Source organism: Papaver somniferum, chromosome 10 (genome assembly GCF_003573695.1).
Source record: "Papaver somniferum cultivar HN1 chromosome 10, ASM357369v1, whole genome shotgun sequence".
NCBI classification, from domain to species: Eukaryota; Viridiplantae; Streptophyta; class Magnoliopsida; order Ranunculales; family Papaveraceae; genus Papaver; species Papaver somniferum.
In genome coordinates, this window is record NC_039367.1 from 92,440,007 (window position 1) to 92,463,677 (window position 23,671).

Here is a 23,671-nt window from a genome sequence, read left to right on the forward strand (position 1 = left end):
AAAGGGGGTTTTGGCATTTCAGCTTTGGGAGAATGGAATTTATAATATCAACAGTGAATCCAATCTCTATATTTTATACCCTATATCCATATAAAATAAATAAACTAGTACTGTAAAATAAATGCCATAGAAACTGTGGTAATAACTAACTGTATAAGTCATCCTCCTCCTCAGCAGGAGGAGCAGCAGCAAATGGTTCAGCAGCAGTGGTGCCTCCAGATGATGATGTATTAGCGAACCTAAAGTCACCTCCGAAGCCCCTTGATTGTTGCAAGGTCTGTGAAAAGGCCTGGTACTTGCGTATGTCTTTGTGGCTCACGCTCCTCCTTGCATATTTCATCGACTCCTCGAAGTGAGCTGCCGTGATTTGGGGGACTTCATTCTCAACCCCGTCCTCCTCCATTGCCTCTGGATTGTCGTTGCTCTTCTTCTGCCTCTCAATATCCTTATCGATATCTTCTCTAATTGCGTACTTGCAGGCACGCTGGCAAATTTCTGTAATGTCAGCTCCACTAAAGCCTTCAGTGTGCTTAGCAAGGACCTGCAAGTCAACATGTTGGGACACAGGTGATTTCCTAAGGCAGGACTTGAAGATCTGAACCCGAGAAGCTTCATCTGGCAATGGGATGTAGATCAACTGATCGAGACGGCCTGGTCTCAGCAATGCAGGATCAATTATATCTGGCCTGTTCGTGGCACCGATTATAAACACTCTCTTCTTTTCATTCATTCCATCCATTTCAGTTAGAAGTTGGTTCAAAACCCTATCAGCAGCACCGCCAGCATCTCCAACGCTACTTCCTCTCTGAGTTGCTATAGAGTCAAGTTCATCAAAGAAGAGGACACAAGGTGAAGATTGCCGGGCTTTGTCAAAAATTTCCCTAACATTAGCTTCACTCTCTCCAAACCACATTGTCAGCAACTCAGGGCCCTTGACACTGATGAAATTAGCTTGGCACTCGTTTGCAATGGCCTTTGCCAGAAGTGTTTTCCCACCACCAGGAGGACCATATAACAGAACTCCCTTTGAAGGCGACATGCCAAACTTCTCGAACTTTTCAGGATGCTCCACCGGGTATTGCACAGTCTCTTGAAGCTCCTTCTTAACAGTATCAAGCCCACCAATATCCTCCCAAGTGACGTTGGGTACTTCAACAGTTGTTTCACGCAATGCAGAAGGATTGCTTGCTCCTAAAGAAGTGCGGAGGTGCTCATTGGTAATAAACATGGAGTTGAGTATTTCAGCATCAATTGTTTCATCTTCCAAGTCGATGACATCCATCTTTTCTCTAATGCATTGAAGTGCAGCTTCAGTACACAGAGCTGCGAGATCAGCACCAACATACCCATGAGTATCCTTTGAAATCCTTTCTAATTCTACATCTTCAGCAAGCTTCATGTTCTTTGTATGGATTCTAAGAACCTCAAGACGTCCAACTTCATCAGGAACACCAATATCGATTTCCCTATCAAACCTTCCGAACCTCCTCAAAGCTGGATCAATGCTGTTTGGTCTGTTTGTTGCCCCCATAACGATAACATGAGCACGAGACTTTAATCCATCCATAAGTGTCAGCAGCTGAGAAACAATCCTCCTCTCAACTTCACCATTCGTCTTCTCTCTTTTTGGAGCAATTGAATCTATCTCATCAATGAAAATAATCGATGGCGCATTCTTCTCGGCTTCCTCGAATGCCTTCCTAAGGTTACTTTCACTCTCCCCAGCCAACTTAGACATAATTTCTGGTCCATTAATAAGGAAGAAAAAAGCACCGGTTTCATTTGCAACAGCTCTGGCAATCAATGTCTTACCAGTTCCAGGAGGTCCATAAAGCAAAATCCCTTTTGGCGGCTTAACACCAATTGATTTAAAAAGCTGTGGATGCCGAAGTGGAAGCTCCACCAACTCTCTGATCTGAGCCATCTGCTTTCGCACACCACCAACATCATCATACCCAACTTCATCCAATCTATCTTCATCTTCTCTTCTAATGGGCTCCCCTTCACAGAAAATCTCAGTATCAGGAGCAACTATGCAATACTCTGGAGGATCAGTCTCAACGACCTTGAACTCTACGCTTCTCATTCCTCCTCTGACAAGGAACATGTCGCCTTTCCTAACTGGACGATATGCTTCCAGGAAATAAGGTCTTAGATATGCATCGAAGAGGTTCCCGGTAAGACCTTCAGTGGTGTCTTCTACAGGCATTACGTGAACGCGCGTTCCGTATCTCACATCGGGGCATTGATGAACTGAAACAATATCACCTAATCTAACCCTAAGATTTGATCGAACAACTTTGTTTAATCTGATCTTCGGTTCCTCACATGTATCATCGGTTATAACGATACAAATTGTATCTTTCATTTTCTTTCCCTTGAGCATGATGGTGTCGCCACGGAAAAGCTGCAACTTTTCCATTGTTGCAGGATGTATGGAAACCATGGAATTATCATCTTCGATTTCGATTGATTCATCAACGATAAGCCGATTTGCTGCTTTCTTTCGTTCAAGAATTGCAGTACTGAAATCCTTCTTCGTTCCCTTCGAAGAAGCAGAAGATTCAGCTTGATTAGTCATCTTAGTATACCTTCAATTCAATACCTATAGCGAGAGAAAATCAATAAACACCGAGAGCGAGAGCGAGATCGAGAAAGAATACGAAAAATTTAATGTGAAAAATAAGAGAGGTAGTGGTACCTATTTATAATAACAGCATCTTGTACGTGAAGTAATATAATTCCATATATAACTCTGTTATAATTCCATGTATAACTCTGATTTCAATTTCCTGTTATGAAACGGTAAGGCTTTATTTTTTATTCCAGAACATTCTTGATTAACAAGGGTGAGTTGCTCCTGTAAATAGAATCCGACTATGTTTACGAAAATTTATTTAACGTAGTGGATTCATCTCCTGCATGCATGGTGCCTAGGATACACTGGCCACTAAATAACAAGCGGTGGATTTAACTCCTGCATGCATGCATGGTGCACTGGCCACTAAATAACAATATAGCATTTGAAAATGTTTATTCTTTTGATTCCTTGCAAACAAATTCTATAAAAAGATCATTGCCGAGAACTCTTATTATGGCCATGCATGCGTACGGAACTACAGACGGAAACCATCCAATATTAATTTTTAGCTAAAATAAATAGTTAAATGACTTCCGGCATTTGGTATATAACCTACAAACGACTAAAAAGGTGGCGCATCAAATTATTAGGCAGCATCAAATAAATAGTTAAAGAGGTTAAATCAGTAATAGAAGTTCATATCTTCTTCTTTGTCTCATTTTCATTCAGATCTAAAAATGGTTGGTGGTGTTCATCCTTCATCAAAATACAGCACTAACAGCATCAAGGTGCAGTGTGATATGTGTGACAAAGAAGACCATGAAACCAAGAGTTGTCCCTGGGTATATTCAAGGTGCAAACATGTACCTTGTAATGGAGTTAGAGCATTATTGAGATCTAAAACCGATCAAACAAATGGAAGGGCCTTCTTCAAATGTTTGAATGCCACCTGCAACTACTTTGAGTGGTTTGATCTTGCTTCTTCTCCATCTACATCACTTCAAATCAAGCTTCCAAGCCAACATAGCTGCATTGCCTGTGGAGATGAGAACCACTGTTTCAATAATTGTCCATTAAACAGTCACCCCTGCTTCAAACAAAACTGCAATTCAAAGTTAGAACTAAAGGTTTGTAAGAATCAACACAATCTGAATATAGCATATCTGGTATGTAAGAAAAAAGACTGTGATGCTTTCAGATGGGCTTCAAATGCACTTGTAATTGAAACAAAAGAGACATTGAAAGGGAAAGAACTAGAAGTATGTAATGAGTTTAAGAAAAATCTGAAAATGTAATGAAACAGAAGTTGTAATCTGAAAATGTTATGCAAAAGAAACTTCCAACATACATTGTCTCAAACTTCATTATCAAAAAACTGCACCAACAATCCAAAGTGAAAAAGGAACTTCCAACATACGTATCTTCTACACAAAATGAAACTCAATCAACATAACCAACTCAGATCTTCATATACTTCTTTGTTTTCTTCTTGCTCTTTGGATCTGACACTGTGAAGTTGACATTGTTGCTAACTGTACCAACCTTCTTGAAGTTCTGATTCATACATGAGGTTTGAGAAGTTCCAACTTTTGCTTTTGTCTTTCCCTTAACACCTTTTTCAGATCTTGCAGCAGCTTGCTTAGATGATTCACCAACACAGCTCTGACTATTGGATTTGGTCTTAGTTGCACCCCTTACACTGGTACTTTGACCTGTATATGAACAATGAACAACTTTTGCAGCTTTCTTGTTCCTCTTTGATGGACCAGATTCATAAGCTGTGAAAGTATCACCATCAACACGGGTTCTAGCCTTTGGTACCTTTGAATTAGAACCAACTGCTCTTCCAGCACAGGTCTTTTCATAGTGACCTGGTTCTCCACATCTCTTGCATCTTCTACTCTTCTTTCCTGTGGTGGAGGTTCATCATATGCTCTAATTCTCTTTCCCCTTGGTCTACCTGGTTTTCTGATGTTCACTGGAGGTTTAATCATGTCTTTCAATGTTGTCTGGATAAGAAGAAGAAAACAAAGAATGGGTATTTTATTTATTGCACAACAAATGATAATGACAAAAGCAAGAATGGGTCAAAGACTTTTCATAGTGATAATGTACCTTTTCATAGTCTTTTGGGCCCAACAATGGGTTGAATTCTGGAGCATATGTTCTCTTGTAGCTGCCAACCCAATAATACTTGTCACAATACCTGCAACAATACCCAACATGTAAAAAAGAAATCAGTTAGGACAAACCAATTAAAATTAAGAAATGTCCAAAGTACATTATCACTATGAAAAGTATAGAAATATTATAAGGACAAAAGTACAATACTTACTCAGCCCAAACAGGTCTCAATGGGTTTAGAGCACATACAACGTGTTGGCAGACAAAACCCCTCAATGGCCATTGCATACAGCTACAAGTCCTCTTTCTACTTCCTAAGTCCCAGTTAAAGCCGACGCCCTTGCTTGTTCTTTCCTATTCTTCTACAATACTCCGTGGAATTTTTTTTTTTTCTTTTTTCAGAAGTAGAAATTGAAGATTGATGAAAGAAAATATGGATTTCTTGAATCAGGGAAAGGTAGAATCATCTGATCCAAAAACAGCAGGGAAAAGAAAAAGGGATACTGATCATGAAGAAGTTGTTGATTCTGATCAATGTGTGAATGACAACAAGATGAGGAGATTGTGCAATGTTGATGTTAAAGAAGAGAATCAATCAATGGAGGAGAATAAATCAGTGGCAAAGGGTTGTAATGAAGATGATATGCTAATGATGCCTCTTCCACTCTCATCATCTATGGATTTTTTTAATTATAACGAGTTTGATTATAGTTTTAACCAAGATGAGTGGCTTAATCTTCCTGGGGTAACTACTACTATCGATCAGGAGTTAAGTGATCTATCTGTTGAAAACATTGAAAGGAATTTGGAGCCCAAGTTTGGTATGGCAAAGGGTTGTAATGAAGATGATATGGTTACGATGAATGAATTCCCCCCTCTTCCACTTTTATCATCTATGGATTTTTTCAATTATAACAAGTTTGATCAAGATGAGTGGCTTAATCTTCCCGGGCTAACTAATACTAATACTGCTGCTGATGATACAGTGTTAGCGCCTTTTCCTGACGTTATTGACTTCCAGCCATTGCATTATTACCACGCAGGTTTGATTTACTAATATGACCAAGTGCTGAAAAAGACTAGTGCTGACTGCAATGTTTTTGATTTTTTTTAAAAAATCTATGTAATGTAATGTAGATGCACTAAATGTTGAATTTGTAGTGCAGTCTTTTGCGTTCATAATTTTAGATATGTGCAGTGTAATGTTTTTGATTCTGACATTTCTTAGTAGTTCATTCATATGAATATATTCCTTTTCAGTCTGATCACTCCTTTGATATCTATCAATTCCTGCCTTTAGCTATTTCAGAAAGATAATGCAATATTGAGATTATCCGGCAAGTAAACTGTTCCCACATCCATCAGTCTGATAGATTCAGAGTAGGCAGTTGCAATCCGTTATATAACCATAACAAAAAGCATGACATACTACTAAGTCCTGCACAAGCTTTTTAGTTACAGGGGGTTGTGAGAAAAGTTGCTCAGAGATTTCTATTAAAATGATATTGGATAAGAAAATACAGGAGACGGAGACGGAAGTCACAAACAGAGGACAAGAGAACAGATGACCATTATAACAAGCTTCAACAGACTTGTCACCTGGTTGAATCAGACTCTTCTTAACAAACTGAGCAAAAACACAATTGAATGGACAGAATTAAAACAATACAAAAGAAGAGAATTCTTCAGTTAATAATACTCCCCCTCAAGCTAAGCACAAGTACTTGGACTGATGACCACACAGAACTGGTGAAGTAAGTCCTTTAGTAAAGATATCAACATAACCAGCAGTCACTAAATTTCCGACATAGTGATAATCCAACTCAGTATGTTTGGAACTTGCATGAAAAACTGGATTTTCAGCTAGACATTTTGCACTGATGTTATCACGAACAGCTGAAAATGAATTGAATAACTGATGTTCAACTCATCTTATAAGTAGGACATCCATAGAACTTCTGAAGCAAGCAAAGCTAAGGCCTTATACTCCGCTTCTGAGGAAGATTTAGCAACAGTAGGCAACCTTTTAGAGCTCCAAGCTACCAAGGAATGACCCAAAAATACACAATACCCAGCAGTGGATTTTCTGGTGTCAGGGCATCCAGCTCAGACTAAATTAGAAAATCCAGTCATCCAGATAAAGAAAAATCACCAGCAGCCAGTTTGATTCCACAACCAATTCAACCGTAAGGAAACCTCAGACTTTTGTAAACTAAAACCATACGACTTGCCCTAGGAGCAGGCATAAATTCAACCGACACCAGAAAAATACAAAGTTTTACCACCAAGAGAGTTTCGCTACAATCTACACCTTCCTCCTGATTGAATCCTTTAGCCACTGACCTGGCCTTAAACCTATCAACTATCCCATCAGCTTTAAGTTCTTCCTCTTATACACCCACTTACATCCAAGTACATTTATAGAAGAAGAATATGGAGCCAACATCCATTTCTGATTGGTCTGTAGATCCTGAAATTCTTTTGACGTAGCCTCTACCCATCTAAGATCCTTAGAAACAGTTTTATCTGTTTTTAGCTCAACAGGGGTCGGCAAAATATAAGTGAAGGCAGTGGAATATGATATCTAGAAGCAAAATGAGGAACAAAAATTGTAGGTAAGGCCTTAGCTTTTCTAGTACCATATCTAGACCTAGTAACAACGGTGGTGAGTAGATTAACAATGTCTGGAAGTGAAGGTAAATTGGCTACTTGAGGAATAGGAGTACTTCTGGCATATTAGATAGAGATTGTAAAGTAGCAGGTAAAAAGAATTCTGGAACAGAAAGTATAGCTGAATCAATTGAGACTGCAGTTGCAAAAGGAAAAAGATTCTCATCAAAGGCCACATGTATAGAGACGTAGAACTTCTTGGTAACCAAATCAAAGCACCTGTATTTATGCCACAAACTATATTCTAAAAACACACACAAAGTATCCTTTCTGCAAGGAACTAACTTTCGGTAACAAGCACATACATAGGCTTTAAAAAGGAATAATCTGGTTGCTTGTTAAACAAATCTCAAAAGGTGATTCATAACCAAGTAATTTAGGAGTTCTATTAATGAGATATATGCTGCAGTGAGGAATGATTATATCCATAAGGATTTAGGTAAAGATGTTTGAAAAGAAAAAAATTGTATTACCTACTTCAGTCACATGCCTACGAATCTTCTCAGCTAGGCCATTTTGTTGCTGAGTATATGGGCAAGAGCATGAAATGACTATGCCACATTCATCTATGAACTCTCTAAATTTCACTTAAACTAGTTCAAAAGCACCATCTGACTGAAACAATCTCAATTGTGCAGCTAAACAAATTTTCAGTTGTTGCTTTAAATGTTCGAAACAATTTAAAGCATCTGCTTTAAGCTTCCTAGATATAACCAATTATACCTACTAAAATCATCAATAAAGAGAATGTAGCAGCTACAGTCAGATGAAAAGTAGAAGTAGGTCCCCGTGCATCACAGTGAACCAATTGCAGAGGTGCAGAAGTAGTTCTATTTGAAATTGAGAAAGGTAACACGTTTGTGCTTACCTAACTGATATGAGTGGCACAATCCATCCTGAGAAGAAGAAGATGATAACTGAATTAATTCTTTGAACTGAAGCTTGTGAAGAATAGCATGAGAAAGATGCCCTGATCTTTTGTGCCGATGAAAAAGAAGTATGAGAAGTATTGGGTATCACAGAGCTAGGAACCCCTAGCAAGAAGCTTGTCAGTCTTGAGATCCTTGATTTCATAACCCTAAGGAGATAACACAAGATAACACAGAATATCTTTAGTGAACTTACCAAATGATAATAAATAGTGTGATATCTTAGGAACAAAAAACACATCCTTCAGTTGGAAATCAGAAAAAAGTAGTTTGCAAAGTGGAATCACTAGTGAGTTTGATATATAGATAGAAACCGAGTCAGCTATCCAATTACTAGAAGTATACCTGCATCAAAAATGTGTAGGCCAGAAAAAGCTTGCTACAAAGACTTGTCACTCGATTTTGGAGTAGTGTATCTAAAGAAACACTTGACTGCAGAATGACCAACACGCTTACATGTAAATGGCTATCTGAATAGTTCACCTTAAGGTTGTTTGACAGTTTGGAACCTCATTCCCTAGAGCTATAACAACACATAATAATTCAAGTTATATCCTTTCTAACAAATTCAAATTTTACATTAACCCAACACAACAAAATAACTGATAAGAACCTTCTAAAGATGGTTTTGCATATATAAATGAAAGCTTACCTCTTGAAGCTGTCAGCAGCCTTCAGAGTGACGTTGGCTTTGAAGCTGTTAATGATAAGCTCTTCAATCTCTATTAGGCATTTCATCAAACATTTAAGGTTATAAACTTGATTAAGATGAAAATAAAGTGACTGGAAATCACCTGGCTCAAATAATCTATCAAACAGTCTTGTTATCACAATCTTCAGTAATATTAAACTCCATCTTACCCAGCCCGTGATGGGAGTAAAAGAGAATACAATATGGATGAGCAGCCACAGCAAACGAATGCTTCATGCAAATCATCTAAGTGAATAATCAAACTCATTGAATTCCTCCATCTCTAATTTGAATTTGGGTTTCTGAGGAAAAGAGATGAGAGTATTCTGGGGTTCGAACGACACGAAAGAAGAAGTACTATAAAAAATTTCTAGGTGAACACAAAACTAGTGAGCAGTGACCCGCAAGAAGAAAAACAAGACTATAAAACTACAGCATCTGGTTTGACTTTCTTTGACTTCAACTGTTGGGCCGGAAAGATCATATTTTCTCAACAAGACTGTAAGACACCAAGCATCGGTTGTATTTATCTTTGGATTTTAAAAAGTAGGAATTACCTATAGGTATTATTACAGTGGTTTTAGTTAGTGGCAGGTCCACCCACTAAAGTCCAATAATTGGAGGTTCATAATAAAAAGAAAACAATAAAATTGGACCTAAAACTTTATCCCCTGGTCCTGTACACGTGTGAAACATATGAGGACGTATTTTTAAATACCGAAAACACCCTTAAGTGTATAAAAGCAGTAACCAAATCCATTTTTTCTTCATTTTCTCGATCTATTCTTTTTCTTCTTCATTTTCTCATATGTGCTTTGGTGAAGAGCTCCGGCAATGAAGATCTCCTGAGGTATCTTGTAAGTTGATTTACCTATATTGATCTTTAATTATTTTAAGTTTCTTCTTGATTTTATCTTAATCTGAGATCCAAATCTCTTGATTTCATGGAGGAAAATTCAAAATTCAGATTTTAGGGTTCCGAAAAGAGGAATTGAATTCGTTTTTTTTGTGTTTACGATCTTCATGCTTGATTCGTTAATTTTTTACTTCAATTTTGGTAAAACTCCTTCAGATCTCGATAGAAAGTCATGGTCTTTGGTTTGTTTTTAGTTTGCTTTTGTGTATTAATCATCAATACGTATATGATGTACTAGTGGTTTTTGATGAAAATAGTCCATATCTAGTTATAAAATCATGTTTTACGTTCGTTTCGTTTGTAGAGCTGGTATTTTAGTTTCATTTTGGTGGCTTTTGGTTTGGTTTCAGTTTGGTTTTGTGTATTAACCATCAGTACGTATATGACTTACCGATTTTTCTGTGTTTACAATGCTTCTATATGTTTGGTTTCAGCTTTTGCTTGTGTATTAAACATCAGTATGTATATGACGTATTGTTTTTATGAATCTTGATCGTAATTATTCGATTTTTTGGTTAGATTACGATGGTTTTAAATTATTTGAACTCTCAATTTGATTTTCTTGTTATTTCCGTTCTTTATTTTCTCAAAATCATACTTATTTGTTGTTTCAGGGGTATTATCCATCAGTGCATATGTTGCATACTAATACAAACTACTTTTGATTCTATTTTATTCTTAGTTTTATCACTTGTTGTTTGATCCATAAGTACATATCTTCGATACTCAAATAAGACTATCTCGATTCTGTTTTTTTGATAGATTCATTGCATGTAGTTGTTTTTTAGTTCATGAATCAGCAGTACATATGTGGCATACTTATACGAACTGCTTTTGATTATGTTTTATTCTTAGTTTTATCACTTGTTGTTGTTTCATCCACAAGTACATATATGCGATACTGAAATAAGACTATCCCGATTCTGTTATTTTTTTTGCCATGGAGTTGTTTTATATAGTGAATTAGCAGTACATATATTAAATACTGAAAAACTGCTTTTTGAATCTGTTTTATACATAGATTTTAGTCAGTTAATTCTTATGATTTTGGCAATGCATATATGGAATACCGAAATAAAATTGAACCATCGTTAGGTAATATTAATTTTGATGTTTGTCATATTACTTGTACTGTTCATTTTTATCTATTATTCATATATGGATTGTTGTTGTGTTTTAATTGTTACATTTTGGTCACATTTACAGGTTCAATATGTCTACTGTTAAGAAGAGTGTTGGCGCTTTGGGAGGACGTGGTCCAATGGGAGTGGAGCACTAGAGAGATCCTGTTTTTTGTAGTATATGAATTTTTACATATATGTAGTGAAAAATTTCATTTTAACCCGTTTCTTTTAAGTACATCATATATGTACTGCTGAATTATACTGTAAAAAACAACTAAAGTAAGTGATGAACTTACGCAAATAATGAAATTTAACCTGCAAGCAGTGTAGCAGATATGTACCCAAATTATGTAAGCAGTGTAGTAGATATGTACTCAAATTATGTAAGCAGTGTAGCAAATATGTACTCGAATTTGTAAATAGTGTAGCTGATATGTACTCAATATAATGAGCATGTAGACACACATGTTTGGTAGTCGAGGGTATTATTCCATATTTTAATTAATTTTGGACCTTCGGATAAAAGAAAATTCTGGTAGGACCGTACTATAAATAACTATATGGGCTTAGGACCAAATAGCAAATTTTCCTTTTAAAATAGCAATAGTAGGTACATATATACTATAGATGGTAATTATTTTTTTTCGGATTTCTTTTATTTTCTTTTTGATAGGAAATTACAAATTTTTGGTTGGCAACCTAGCAACAAGTTGGGCTCCAACACCTTTTTGAATGAAGACTATTATTGGGGCATCACATTCCATTAAAGGGGCTTCACTTGGATTCTTAGTGTCCAAAAAAGTGGTTATGGGATATCCTAACACATAAGCAAAATGTCTAGATTACACTTTAACTAAAATAAAAATTTAAAAACCTAATTTTTTCTATTCTAATTCGCAAAAAAACTGCTCCTCTTCCTTCTCAGTAATTTCAATTCAATTCAACTTCAATTCACTTCATCATTGCGATTATGTCTAGGTTCGCCAACCGTAATTTCAGTTTTTGAAGAACTTACGTCCAGGTTTGGATGAATTCAAACCGTAGAATTAGCTTGCATGTTGGTTTACGTCCAGGTTTCTCTTCATTCCAACCGTAGAAATTGAAATCACGTCCAGGTTCCTTTTAATTATAACCGTAGAAAATGTATTTACGTCCATGTTTATCTTATAGGCTAACCTAGACGTAATTCTTCCTGGATGTTTTAGAAGAAGCTTCAAATTGGATTACGTCTAGGTTCGTGATGTAATTTCTCCAGGCGTAATCTTCTACGTCTAGGTTCGCGAAGTAAACTTTCCAAACGTAATCTTCTACGTCTAGGTTCGTGAATTTTTTTCCAGGCGTATTCTCCCACGTCTGGGTTTTTGAAGTGTTTGGCATGATATATTACCAACCGTAATTCAATTTTGTCCTATTGGAACCAGTTACGATTTGGAGTTCTTCCAAAACCTAGACGTAAACCTAAATTACGGTTGGCAACGAAGCTAACCCAACCGTAATTTTCCATGAAAGTCTAAAAATCTCAAACTTTTTGCGTATTTAAGCTAGTTTTGAGCGTAATTGAACCCATGGGAGATAGTTTAGAGGTGTACCTGTTGATTTTCAACCATTGGTTCTTCACTTTGTTGATTTATTTTTTCAATTGGTTGAGATTCATCATCACTTTGTGTTAAATCCTCTCCACTATCTAACAAAATTCATCTCCTTAATTTAATTATTATCTAATTAAATTAAAATTAACTACATAAGGGTTGTTTGGTCATTTCAAAATTATTTGAGATAAAGGATTTTTGATATTACTTGTGGTGGCTCATTTTTGTCTTATTAGGTGACGGCCCTTTAATGGAATGTGACGCCCCAATAATAGCCTTCTTTTGAATAGCAGTAAGTTTGTGGAAGATATTATTCGCGGTATGGAATATCTGCTGCCGCTTGAATTAGGAGGATGAAATTCAAATTCTTGTGAGTCAAAAATATATTTTAACGTCATGGAGAGAAAATTACGGCAGCACTAAGAATTTTTCTAACGGCAAGTAGTGGGAGGAAATGGTATACATTGAGAAAAATACCAAATGGCAGTTAAAAGTTTCCAGTACGGTACGGAAGTGGGGTTTTCACGTTTTAGGGTTCTCAAATCTCAACTCTGAAGGTCTCTGATCAATTGCGAAGGTAATCTTTTTATTGATTTTTGTTTTGTTTTATTCGTTCAAATCAAACTCTAGAAATTCCATGATTTATCTTTGCAGTCGCAATAAGCATATCTTTATTATGTGTACGTGAAGATGGTGACCTTGAGAAGCCAAACAAAAAGAACAAGGCAAATAGAATGGGAAAATGATAATCCGGATAGGATCAGTGAATTACCTGAAGAAATTATTACTCACATTTTATCATCTCTTCCGATCAAACGTATGGTTTCTACAAGTGTTCTGGCTAAACAGTGGAGGTACCGATGGACATCTGTTCCCGTCATCGACTTTCACAGTTTGGGGTCTCGTTATGTTTCTGAAGCTCGTCGTCCCAAAAGGATCAACGCATACATGGATTTTGTGGATCGAGTGCTTTCTTTTCATCAAGACAACAACAGTATAAAGAAATTCTCCCTCAATTTTGATGGTCTCTTTGATGCATCTCGGGTTCAAGGATGGATATCTAATGTGTTAATTAGACATAAAGTCGAAGAGCTTGTTCTTATTGCTCCGATTCCCATCACGTTTCACCCATTCATATTTACTTGTGAGTCGCTCACATTGCTGCAGCTACATATGGACTGCAATCTCCACCTTCCAAAATCAGTAAGTTTTCCAAAACTTAAGATCCTTCGACTCGGCGTCTTGTTGGAGAATGAGCAATTCATTCATATGTTGCTTTCCAGCTCCCCCATTCTTGAAGAGTTGAGTTTGAGAGTGTCTTTTTGGAAGATACAGCAACTAAGTATTTTTGGTTCTAATATGAAGCGGTTGTTCATTCAAAATGCAATGCATAAGTATTTCGATATCCAGATCAATGCACCAAATTTACAGTCATTCAAATACTCTTCAATGCTTGCAAGGGATTTTGTTTCGCAAAGTTTCTCAACATTGCTTGATGCAGAAATTATCATTCAACGCTCAGCAGGTAATGGGGAAACAGGTGATCAACTTCGTTGTTCTGTAACCAAGCTGTTCAATAGTGTTTCTCATGTGAAATATCTAAAAATATCCGAGTATGGTCTAAAGTTTCTTACATATCAAGATCACTTCCTAAAGAGTTTGTCTCCGTTTTATAACTTGATTCATTTGGAAGTAACGACTGCAGCTTCACATTTTGGAGGTGGATTTCATGATGAGGTTATTCTACCGTGTTGGACTGTTGAAACACTATTCAAGTTTCTCCATGTCTCACCAAATATGGAGTCACTCATCTTTGTTGATGGATTTTGTGACTATGAAGCTTACCCATCTGACGAGTGGTCGCTAGATTTGGTTCCTCACTGTTTGCTGCGGCATCTCAAGTCCATTGAGTTTCACGGGTGTTTCTGGAACCAAGCCGAGAAGGATTTGGTAAGATTGTTTCTGAAGAATGCAAATGTCTTACAGACGGTAAGAGTTACAATTTCGGGTCAGTCATCTTATTTCTCAAAGAAGTCGAATTATAAAAAGAAAGTTTTGAATGAGATAGCATTATTTCCAAGAGGCTCAGTTGACTGTGTAGTTCATGTCTCTTGAAACATTTAAAGAATTACATACCTGGTTTGCTGAAGCTTTGAGTGTTGATGAAGGAGCAACAACATATCCACCAGGTCTCATCAAGATGGGCAGCAGAATTGTTTACTTCAGTTGGGTCGTTGCTGCACTGTTAGTGACCTCATTCTCTACTGTCAGTGCTTATTTTCAATCTTTTATGTTTCTTTTAGTTTTTTTTTTTTATTGCCCCTGTAGTGGGTTCTCTTTTATTGGATTATGGGTTTTATTTAAGAAACTGCTCATACATTTTGCTCTAAGTTTCATTCAATACCATTTTAATTTGAGCATTTCTGTCAGATAGTTCATGCCATGATAATTTAGACATCTTACTCTAAGGTTCATACATTTTGCTACCCTGCAGAGATTGGTTGAGATCTAATACCATGAAATAGTAGCAGAATTATCAGTAAACACAAATTATTCCCTAGAACATACACTCCTCGTAATGAAGAAACAGACATTAAAACACCTCTATTGTAATGAAATGGAAATTTTTTGACTGGTTAGTCTTGCTAAACACGGGACAAGTAATGTGTTTCCACCTTCCAGGTGCCTGGACTAAACAAGTTAGCTACAACTTCCCCTCCTGCATGGATTCCAAATTCTATCGTTACTGGCATTTCATATTTGGCATCTGACATTACTAAGCTTGATACTGCTCCAAAAGTGTCCAGAGTTCTGACTTAACAATAAGATGTGCAGTCTAAGCAATTGTTAGATGTTACCGGGGTTAGTAAGATGTACAGTCTAAGCAATATATGCAACCTTAAGTAATTTGTATTCCGTCTGTGGAAATCGAACCCACGACCTTATGGCAAAAAGCCATATGCTCTACCAACTGAGCTAAGACCGCAAGAGATGAGTTCAAAAGTAATACTATAGCTGGGCGACACAAAATCAATACACGCATAGACTTCTAAATATTGCACATGGAAGACATACCTTGTAGCGTTTTAGCTTCATAGGTTCCATAACCAACACGCTACGGTGAGCTAGGAAACCATCGCTCGTTATTTCTTCTTTTCTCTTCCCTTGTTTCAATCAGATCCTCCCCTGTATAAGACAACAACAAATTCACAACTAAAAAGTGTGATTGGATATAAATCATAAAACCAAACAATATCCACATCAGCTACATTATTAACATGACTGAATTTCTTTGATCACAGAATAGTTGTTGCTAAAATGTTTTGACTATTATTAACATGACTGAATGTTTTGACCTTGTTTTGTTCAGGAGCTGGAAAGAAAGGGTTTTGTGTTACTTGTACACAATTGTTGACCAACGAAAAACCTTCACTATCCTTGAACCAAGAATATACGTAGTTAGTGGTTAAGTTTGCAGTTGTTTGGTTCAACATGGGTACTTTAATTCTAAAAACCACTAAATAACGTGCATATGAGATTGTTTTGATTCACCAAGTGGATCTTTCTCAAAGAACTTGCTTTTCATCTAGGATATGTTATATAAAGCAAGAGGTTTGGAGAGAGACAACTTGCATCTTTTCCAGAATTCTCTTCTCTATAAACAATCAAAAAATCACATGTTTGGAGGTTATGCATCTTTACAAAAACACCTGGAAAAGGAGAAACTCCGGTCAGAAGAGTACATGAAAATGCGGGGAAGAAAGCCTAACTCGATATAGCAAACAGGCCAGACATAACATAATTAAGCACACTCGATATGTTGTCTGAAAGGAGCAAGTCACAATATTAAAGCGTGCGAGCAACCCAAAGCATGTCAAAAAGACTGAGTTTGAAGAAAGAAGCAGGGATGAAGTTTGTGTAGGAAATCAACTGGAAAAGTACACCAAGGCAAGCAATAAATAAGTTAATAGGTAGACATCGAAGAAGGTTGCGCAGGTGTTACCCTATCAGGGTTTCTAAATAAAATTTGGGGATATAAGTGAACACTGAATTCACTTTGCTAAACAATCAAAAGAAATTGGACGATCCACGTGTACACGCTACATATACTCCTCTTTGTTTCCAACAAAAAAGAGCAGAGAGATATTACTCTTGACATTAACATTTATCCCTTAGAACATGTGTACGAGTGATGGTTTAGAATAAGACAGTATATTCATAGAAAGGAAACACAATAAGAAGTTGAAAACTACTGAAACAGTGATTGCAAGAAATACTGACAGCACATTTTCAAAAGAAGATTCATATCGAAGACCAAATAGACAAATAACTAGATTCGGAAGAACAAATTCTTTACAGTTCTACTAGCACATTTCTCTTGAGGGAACAAGTTCACCTCATAAAACACAACATATTATCCACTTAGAGAAGAAAAAGAATTAAACTTCAGAGTGCAATAGTTGAGGAATCGAGAATTTAACCAACCTTGACAGTGTTGTGCCTTCACTGGGAACAGCCCAACATCCACCTGGGGTGAATCTAAAATTCATACCACATGTGGAGATATACTCTTTGCTTCATCCAAGTCCCACAGCTTAGTTGTACCACTTACTGCTCCCACAACCACAAAACTTATAGAAGGAAAATACACACAGTACTGAAACAATTACTCACACCAGAAGTAGCATCATCCAGGATCTTGGGAATGCTGTATTCCAGCTTCTTATACTCCACCCGGTCTCCTCGACGTATGCATCTTGATTTTGCAATCCAGAGTTACGCTCCTGAATTTCATCCTTTAGTTTTTTCTCCTGCAACATGAAGTGGTAGAGGTCTTTTATTACCTTTAGTCAAAGCTTAAATGTATTGAAAAGTAAAGAAAGAAAACCATAGAACAGGATTCAGAAAAAACACGTATTACGGGAAAACAAGATGAAAAGAGGCTAAATCAGTAATAGAAGTTCAATTCCTCAGTTATTACCATTCAATTGGTGCTGGTGAACAGGAAACAGACTTGGGAGGGTTTAAACTGCTGTTGGTGAAGGTGGTGAGGACTTGCCGTTGGTGAAGGAGGTGAGTTAACAACTGGAGATGGTGATGGTGAAGAAGAGGAATTTGGTGGTGTAGACATGGGAGAAGGAGATGTAGGTGGATTTCACAAATCCTAACTCTAAAACCTCTAGTTCAATAAAGATTTGTACAAGCCCTAACTTTTAATTTGATTAAAATGAAAATTATTGACGGAAACCACATCAAACTCAAATAATCATTAAAACAGTCTTCTTATCACAAGTTCAGTCCTGTAAAATCCGATCATACCCATTCAGAGATGGATGCATGTGGCAGACTTGAAGAGACTACAATATGGATGAGCAGCCACAGCAAACAAATGCTTCACACAAGATGAGAATTCAGAAACAAATTTATGATGATATCTCATCTTAGTGAATAACCAAACTCTTTGAATTCCTCCATCTTTAATTTGGGTTTCCTTAGAAAGATCAGATGAGTAAGGAGTTCCAATCGAGTCTGCCCAGGGTTTGAACAACGAAAGAAGAAGAAATAATTTGGGCCTCCTCATAGGACTTTCCCGAGATAAAAAAAAATACATTATCATGTTTTTCGTAAGAAGTTTAATTAAGAGCAATTGATGGATATCAGTAAGATATGCTCACCTTCAATATGTAACCCAAAATTCAATGAACTAAGACAACTAAGTGTTTGTTTTTCAATGGCAAGTCCTATAGGACACCAACATCAAGGATATCCACACTTCTCTAGCTTGCAAAACCAGATAAATTCTCTGGATTTACCACCATCTAGGGACTCCCTGTACAACTTAGCCCACAAAAACCAAAAACATTATCATTATTTTGATAATGAGTATCAATTAAGAGCAATTCATAAACAGCTTCAAACTATGTTCATCTGTGTATGCAACCCCCAATTGACGAAAAACAAAAGCAATATCATGTTTTACATAATGGGGTATAAGTTAAGAAAAATTCATAAGCAGATATGAGTTCATCTCTCTGATTGTTAAGCAAGTATGCAAAAACTGGGGAAGAACAACATACATACCAGTAATGGCCAATATGAGTTTTTTGATGTGGTTCTTCTACTACTTTAATCCTTCTAGAATGTGTGATTCTCTGGGCAGCATTATCTCCAATTCCCCGTGGAATATGGGTTAGATGTGGTTCTACTGGTGCGAGTCATGTCTCCCATAAATGACCCAAAATTGTATATACTTAGAATGTGTATAGAAATTGTACGATTCAGTGTGTATTTGATGAATTAAACTTTGAGCAAATATGTGAAGTTGTGCAAGAACAACATACCAGTTAAAAGGCCATTTGGACCGACGAATCCGAAACCGAACTCGTTTGTGATAGCTGCTCTTTTCCAGCTTATCTCCAATTGCTCTTCAAATAGGAACAAGATTGATACCTAAATAGCCATTGAGACGGCAAAACATACACATCATTGTAAAACATCATAAATTCAAGTTCATTATCTATCTTTAATAGAAATTCAATTTTTATATCAACCCAACACAACAAGATAACTGATAAGAAACCTGTACAGATGGAATTGCATTTTATCAAACATTTAGGATACTAACTGAATCTGTTCCAAACATGATTAAAATGAAAATTAAAGAATAGAAATCACCTCAAATAATCTATCACACAGTCTTCTTATCACAATCTTCAGTAATGGATAATTGGGTTGCAGACTTCAAAGAGTATACAATATGGATTAGCAACCACAGCAAACAAATGCTTCACACAACTTGAGAATACAGAAACATTTTTATGATGATATCATCATCTAAGTGAATAATCAAACTCGTTGAATTCCTCCATCTCTAATTTGGATTCCCTGAGGAAGATCAGATGAGATGAGAGTGTTGTTTAGTAAGGAATTTCAATCGAACCAAAGAAGAAATGGAAATATAGTAGTATATACATTTGCCTTCTTTGTGTTTTTCAAGGTTAACCTCGAGAATCGAACCCAAGCATAGCATATTTGGTTAGCCCCACCTGCTAAGATGTTAGTTTGGATGCAGCGCCAACAAGTGAGAGCCAGGCTAAGGATGGGTTTACATTGATGGAAATTTTGCATTTACCTCCATTAAGATCTCCATTAGCACCTTTGAGTTCAAGTTAGCACTATATGAGCTATTAAAAAGTGGGAATTCTACTTAGCTCAATCAGACCACCAGGTCTAGAAGATGCTAGTGCATTATCTCATAAAATCTGTGAAAGAAGCTTTCTGCAAAATTGGGCAGGATCTAGAATGAATCCTGTTCTCATTTTGTTCAAATTCAATTTTCCTCATTAAATTCAAAACAAATACACAAATCACATTTCACTCAACTGCTATTGAATTTCGAAGTTTCAGTCGATAACAATCAAAATTTATGAATCAAAAGTCAAGAACCTATTATCAAGGTTCTTTCGAAGTTTTCACCGTGCCGAACATCACGCATCATCATTCCTTGATTGGCTTCTTCTCTAGTTGTTGGTCTTCAAAAGTAAGAAAAGATGTGAACCGTTTTTTCCAAGGAGCATCTTCTTGTTGTTCAAGCCAAGACATGAAAGCACTATCTAACAAACAGAACATGTTAACATACAGGAGTTGATACATAAGCGGCACGTATCGGAAATTTATGAATTGGATTATTGGTCCAAATGCAGCTCCTACTGCCATTGATGGTATCAAATCCCTCTTAATTCCTTCTTTCACTTCAGGTAAATTCTTGCCAGAAGCAAACCCAATGTAACTGAAGAATGAGATTCCGTATATTGGCCCGAAAACACCACCATCAAGAGCTATTTTACTGGCAACAAATCGTAATGAATTTGGTGGGAATCTTAGTCGTGATCTTATCAGTCGATCTAGACCTTCGTACCTACATGAAAACAATTAAGCACAAGTCATTTTCTATTTCAATATTTACGCTCTATGAGAAGTCTGATTTGTTCGCAACAATTCAAGGAAATAACTCTTTGTTCGTTGTTCACGGGAAAGTCCTACATTAACATCCAGTAACGTCTTTCCAAAGATTGCTTTCTGCCGGTTGAAAAACCGCAGAAACTGTTTGGATTTAGGGTCTCCTCATACGACTTTCCCCGAGAAAAAACAAATACATTATCAAGTTTTTCATAATAAGCATCAAGTAAGAACAACTCATAAATGACAGTAAGATATGTTCACCTAAATTCAAGTTACTAAGACAACTAAGTGTGTGTTCATAAATTCAAGTTACTAAGATTGTTTTCTACCGGTTGATAAACCACAGAAACTGCTTGGATTTAGGATCTCCTGATACGGTTTTCCCCGAGATAAAACAAATACGTTATCATGTTTTTCATAATAAGCATCAATTAAGAACAATTCATAACTAGCAGTAAGATATATGTTCACCTTTATAGATATGATCCGAATTCAAGTTACTACGACAACTGTTTGTTCTTAGATGGCAATACCTACAGGACGCCAACATCAAGGATATCCACACTTCACTGGATTGCGAAACCAGAGATACTCTTATCTCTGTGGATTTACCATTTAGGGACTCCTAGTACAACTTGCCCCAACGAAAAACAACATCGTTATCATTCTTAATTCTTTCCACGATAAGTATCAATTAAGAGCAATTCATAAATAGAATATCCATAGAAACTCTAACATTCAGTATGAGTTTGATGAAACAGACCAATGAGGGCAAGAACAAGTAGGCGAAATTTGCGAAAAACAAAAGCATTATCATATTTTCCATAATAGGGTATCAATTAAGACCAATTCAAAAGCAGATATGAGCTCAATTCATCCCCCAAATTAGAGCAAGCTGAATAACACTTGTTAAGCTAAGTATATGAAATTGGGGAAGAACAGTGTACATACCAGTAATGTCCAATTGGACCAACAAATCCAAAACCAAACCCACTAGTGATAGCTGCTCTTTTCCAATTGACCTTGAATTGTTCATCCTCATTATCACCATCCTGTTACAAAATCAATCAAACATCAAATTCAAACACAAAAAATAAAAACCCCAATTGACCAATTGAAAGAACAAAATCAGCGGAAATACTTACATGGGTGGTTTTTAGATGTGGTTCTACTTCCACTTTAATCCTTCTAGAATGAGTGATTCTCTGAGCAGCAATATCTCCAATTCCCCATAGAATACCTGAACTGATAATTTGGGTCTTAACTGGATGAACAGTCAAACAATTCTGATACAATTTCCAAGCCTTCAACATCACAACAAAACTAAGTAGTAAGTAAAATCTCACAGAAAAATTTGGTTTAATTAAAGAGACATTAAATCTGCAGAGCCTCAGAATTTGGTTTTAGGGTTCAGTGGAGAGAGAAGGGGGCGGTTTCTTGAAGAATAAGAAGACTGGGAGAGGACTTGATAGTTGATAGAGGAGGCTTCAGCAAAAAGAAAAGTTGACAGTTGAGCAACTTTAAACGGAACGTCGGACCAAGAAAAAGTCCGTTTCTATTGTAAAAACATGGACGGGGGACGGTGGAGAGAGGATTACAGATATTTTGTTGATTTTAATTGGACTTAGAAGGCGGCTCTTACAGCTAATGGGTTCTAACCCATTCACAATTTGACACATGTTTACAACTAATTATTAAACTTATCTGTACCATAAATATACTCACTGGCTTTCATGATATACCACCCCTGCACAAAAATAAATCTTGCCTCCCCCACACCCCATGCGAACCAAAAAGAAGAAAAAAAAAACTGTTGAAATAGAACTTGTTACGGGGTTACCAATAAGTTCCTTGTAAATACTTTGTTTTCCATTTAATAATTATTACAAGTCATTTATTTTAAAAAAAAAATGAGAAAAAAAAATCTTGCCTAGTAGGAACAACATATACGGGAACCAGGTAGCCGTATAGGTACAATGGACTATCATGGCTTTCACTTTTGGAAAAAAAATTGGGTTTCACCTCTTTCATGGAAGGGGTTTAAGTCAACTGGTATTATAGTCGGAGGATAATCTGTGATACTATCTTCGTTTCAGTAAAAGTGATTCTCAACTTCAAGATATTTATGATAATAGTCTTTGCACATTATATCATATACAAAGAAAAACCATCACCAGGACAGCGTCGTAACAGATGATTTAAGGGCCTTAGTCGAATTTACAGAAATATAAAACTATTCATGCATATACCAGATACAAAAACCTGCACATAAAAAACTAGTACAAGGCTTGAATATGAATGCAAGGTATCGTAAAAAAGAGTTTCGTTGTTGCTCGTGAACGACTTCTGTTTAAAGTGGATGTTTCATATTCTTTTTTTATACCAAAACTTACATATCAATACGCAAAAGCTAGAAATTTGGGGGGTTCTAGGTCGTTGCCTAGCTCGCCTATTCTCAACGACGTCCCTGCGCATAGGGAAAATCCATGGAAATATCATTAATATCTTCTAGGGGTCTGCTTTATAGCACAAACCAACATAACAATCCTTCTTGTGTTTTAATCATAGGCAATGTTCACAAAATTTAGATAGTAAGTTGAGGTAATTGATATAGAGGTTAGTAACCGGAAATCTCCTACTTTTAATGTCGATATTAACAAGAATTTTGGGTAATACAGGTACAGAAGAGCTCATATTTTTACTAATAGGTGATTAATTAAGGGTGATATTGACAAGAATGTTGGGTAAAACGGGAATAGAAGATAATTCAAAGAAAAGATTGATCTTCAGCACATTTCCTAATCTATTAGCAATTAGTTCTAGCATTTGCATACTACGATGCTCATGGTGAAGTGATGAGGGTACCAAGTACACCACAATTTTTCGATATCCACCTATATATATAAGACGCACATTAACATAATACAGACAAGCATTGTCAAGGAGATTACTTTTCAACAAGGAAATCATGTTGCAAGAGTCTCTCTATTTATGGATTATAGATTTTTATGGATCTACACTTTCTCAGTTAAGATAGCCTCAGATCCAAGCAAACACTTTCTCGGTTTAGATGAAATTCTTATTA

At 36.5% G+C, this 23,671-nt stretch overlaps 4 protein-coding genes, 1 long non-coding RNA gene and 1 other non-coding gene across 11 annotated transcripts; 1 reads left to right on the forward strand and 5 right to left on the reverse strand.

Moving 5' to 3' along the window:
* Nucleotides 1-145: 145 nt before the first annotated feature.
* LOC113319647 (cell division control protein 48 homolog E-like) lies at nucleotides 146-2,838 on the reverse strand. Its single transcript, XM_026567892.1, has 2 exons — nucleotides 2,702-2,838; nucleotides 146-2,605 (listed from the first exon to the last, which is right to left on the reverse strand). Exon 2 carries the CDS (start codon nucleotides 2,579-2,581, stop codon nucleotides 146-148), a length of 2,436 nt encoding a protein of 811 aa, XP_026423677.1. The 5' UTR covers nucleotides 2,582-2,605; nucleotides 2,702-2,838.
* Nucleotides 2,839-6,204: 3,366 nt separating this feature from the next.
* On the reverse strand, nucleotides 6,205-9,379 carry LOC113317702. 4 transcript variants are annotated; one of them, XR_003343872.1, is made up of 4 exons: nucleotides 9,166-9,379; nucleotides 8,957-9,026; nucleotides 8,650-8,827; nucleotides 6,205-8,453 (listed from the first exon to the last, which is right to left on the reverse strand). XR_003343872.1 is itself a non-coding variant. In XM_026565848.1 (4 exons), exons 1-4 carry the CDS (start codon nucleotides 9,239-9,241, stop codon nucleotides 7,502-7,504), a joined length of 366 nt encoding a protein of 121 aa, XP_026421633.1. In that variant the 5' UTR covers nucleotides 9,242-9,379; the 3' UTR covers nucleotides 6,205-7,501. The 4 variants fall into 4 exon arrangements, 1 of the variants encoding a protein (XP_026421633.1); XR_003343871.1 differs by having other exon boundaries at nucleotides 8,957-9,001; nucleotides 9,099-9,379; XM_026565848.1 differs by lacking the exon at nucleotides 8,650-8,827 and having other exon boundaries at nucleotides 6,205-7,511; nucleotides 8,244-8,453.
* Nucleotides 9,380-13,028: 3,649 nt separating this feature from the next.
* Nucleotides 13,029-14,772, forward strand: LOC113317431 (F-box/FBD/LRR-repeat protein At1g51370-like). 2 transcript variants are annotated; one of them, XM_026565552.1, is made up of 2 exons: nucleotides 13,029-13,201; nucleotides 13,279-14,772. In XM_026565552.1, exon 2 carries the CDS (start codon nucleotides 13,315-13,317, stop codon nucleotides 14,737-14,739), a length of 1,425 nt encoding a protein of 474 aa, XP_026421337.1. In that variant the 5' UTR covers nucleotides 13,029-13,201; nucleotides 13,279-13,314; the 3' UTR covers nucleotides 14,740-14,772. The 2 variants fall into 2 exon arrangements, with proteins under 2 accessions (XP_026421337.1, XP_026421338.1); XM_026565553.1 differs by having other exon boundaries at nucleotides 13,132-13,201; nucleotides 13,315-14,772.
* LOC113317432 lies at nucleotides 14,413-19,547 on the reverse strand. 2 transcript variants are annotated; one of them, XR_003343526.1, is made up of 6 exons: nucleotides 19,300-19,547; nucleotides 18,706-19,074; nucleotides 18,300-18,462; nucleotides 17,110-17,435; nucleotides 14,761-15,810; nucleotides 14,413-14,549 (listed from the first exon to the last, which is right to left on the reverse strand). It is a non-coding gene; the product is annotated as an uncharacterized LOC113317432 (long non-coding RNA). The 2 variants fall into 2 exon arrangements; XR_003343527.1 differs by lacking the exon at nucleotides 18,300-18,462.
* Nucleotides 15,538-15,610, reverse strand: TRNAK-UUU. The gene has a single exon. It is a non-coding gene; the product is annotated as a tRNA-Lys (tRNA).
* Nucleotides 19,548-19,942: 395 nt separating the features above from the next.
* Nucleotides 19,943-22,171, reverse strand: LOC113316903 (protein Mpv17-like). Its single transcript, XM_026565058.1, has 3 exons — nucleotides 21,732-22,171; nucleotides 21,538-21,638; nucleotides 19,943-20,542 (listed from the first exon to the last, which is right to left on the reverse strand). The coding sequence occupies exons 1-3, from the start codon at nucleotides 21,897-21,899 to the stop codon at nucleotides 20,122-20,124; spliced, it is 690 nt and encodes a 229-aa protein (XP_026420843.1). The 5' UTR covers nucleotides 21,900-22,171; the 3' UTR covers nucleotides 19,943-20,121.
* Between the last annotated feature and the right edge of the window lie 1,500 nt (nucleotides 22,172-23,671).

Excerpts from the sequence above, each read along its gene's own strand:
- LOC113317431 (XM_026565552.1), top strand. The coding sequence starts at position 13,315 with ATGGTGACCTTGAGAAGCCAAACAAAAAGAACAAGGCAAATAGAATGG.
- LOC113319647 (XM_026567892.1), bottom strand. The coding sequence starts at position 2,581 with ATGACTAATCAAGCTGAATCTTCTGCTTCTTCGAAGGGAACGAAGAAG.
- LOC113317702 (XM_026565848.1), bottom strand. The coding sequence starts at position 9,241 with ATGATTTGCATGAAGCATTCGTTTGCTGTGGCTGCTCATCCATATTGT. Across the intron at positions 9,027-9,165 it reads TTACTCCCATCACGGGCTGG|AGATTGAAGAGCTTATCATT; the intron begins GTAAGATGGAGT and ends AATGCCTAATAG. Across the intron at positions 8,454-8,956 it reads GCTGCTGACAGCTTCAAGAG|GGTTATGAAATCAAGGATCT; the intron begins GTAAGCTTTCAT and ends TTATCTCCTTAG.
- LOC113316903 (XM_026565058.1), bottom strand. The coding sequence starts at position 21,899 with ATGTTGAAGGCTTGGAAATTGTATCAGAATTGTTTGACTGTTCATCCA. Across the intron at positions 21,639-21,731 it reads CACATCTAAAAACCACCCAT|GATGGTGATAATGAGGATGA; the intron begins GTAAGTATTTCC and ends ATTTTGTAACAG. Across the intron at positions 20,543-21,537 it reads GGTCCAATTGGACATTACTG|GTACGAAGGTCTAGATCGAC; the intron begins GTATGTACACTG and ends GTTTTCATGTAG.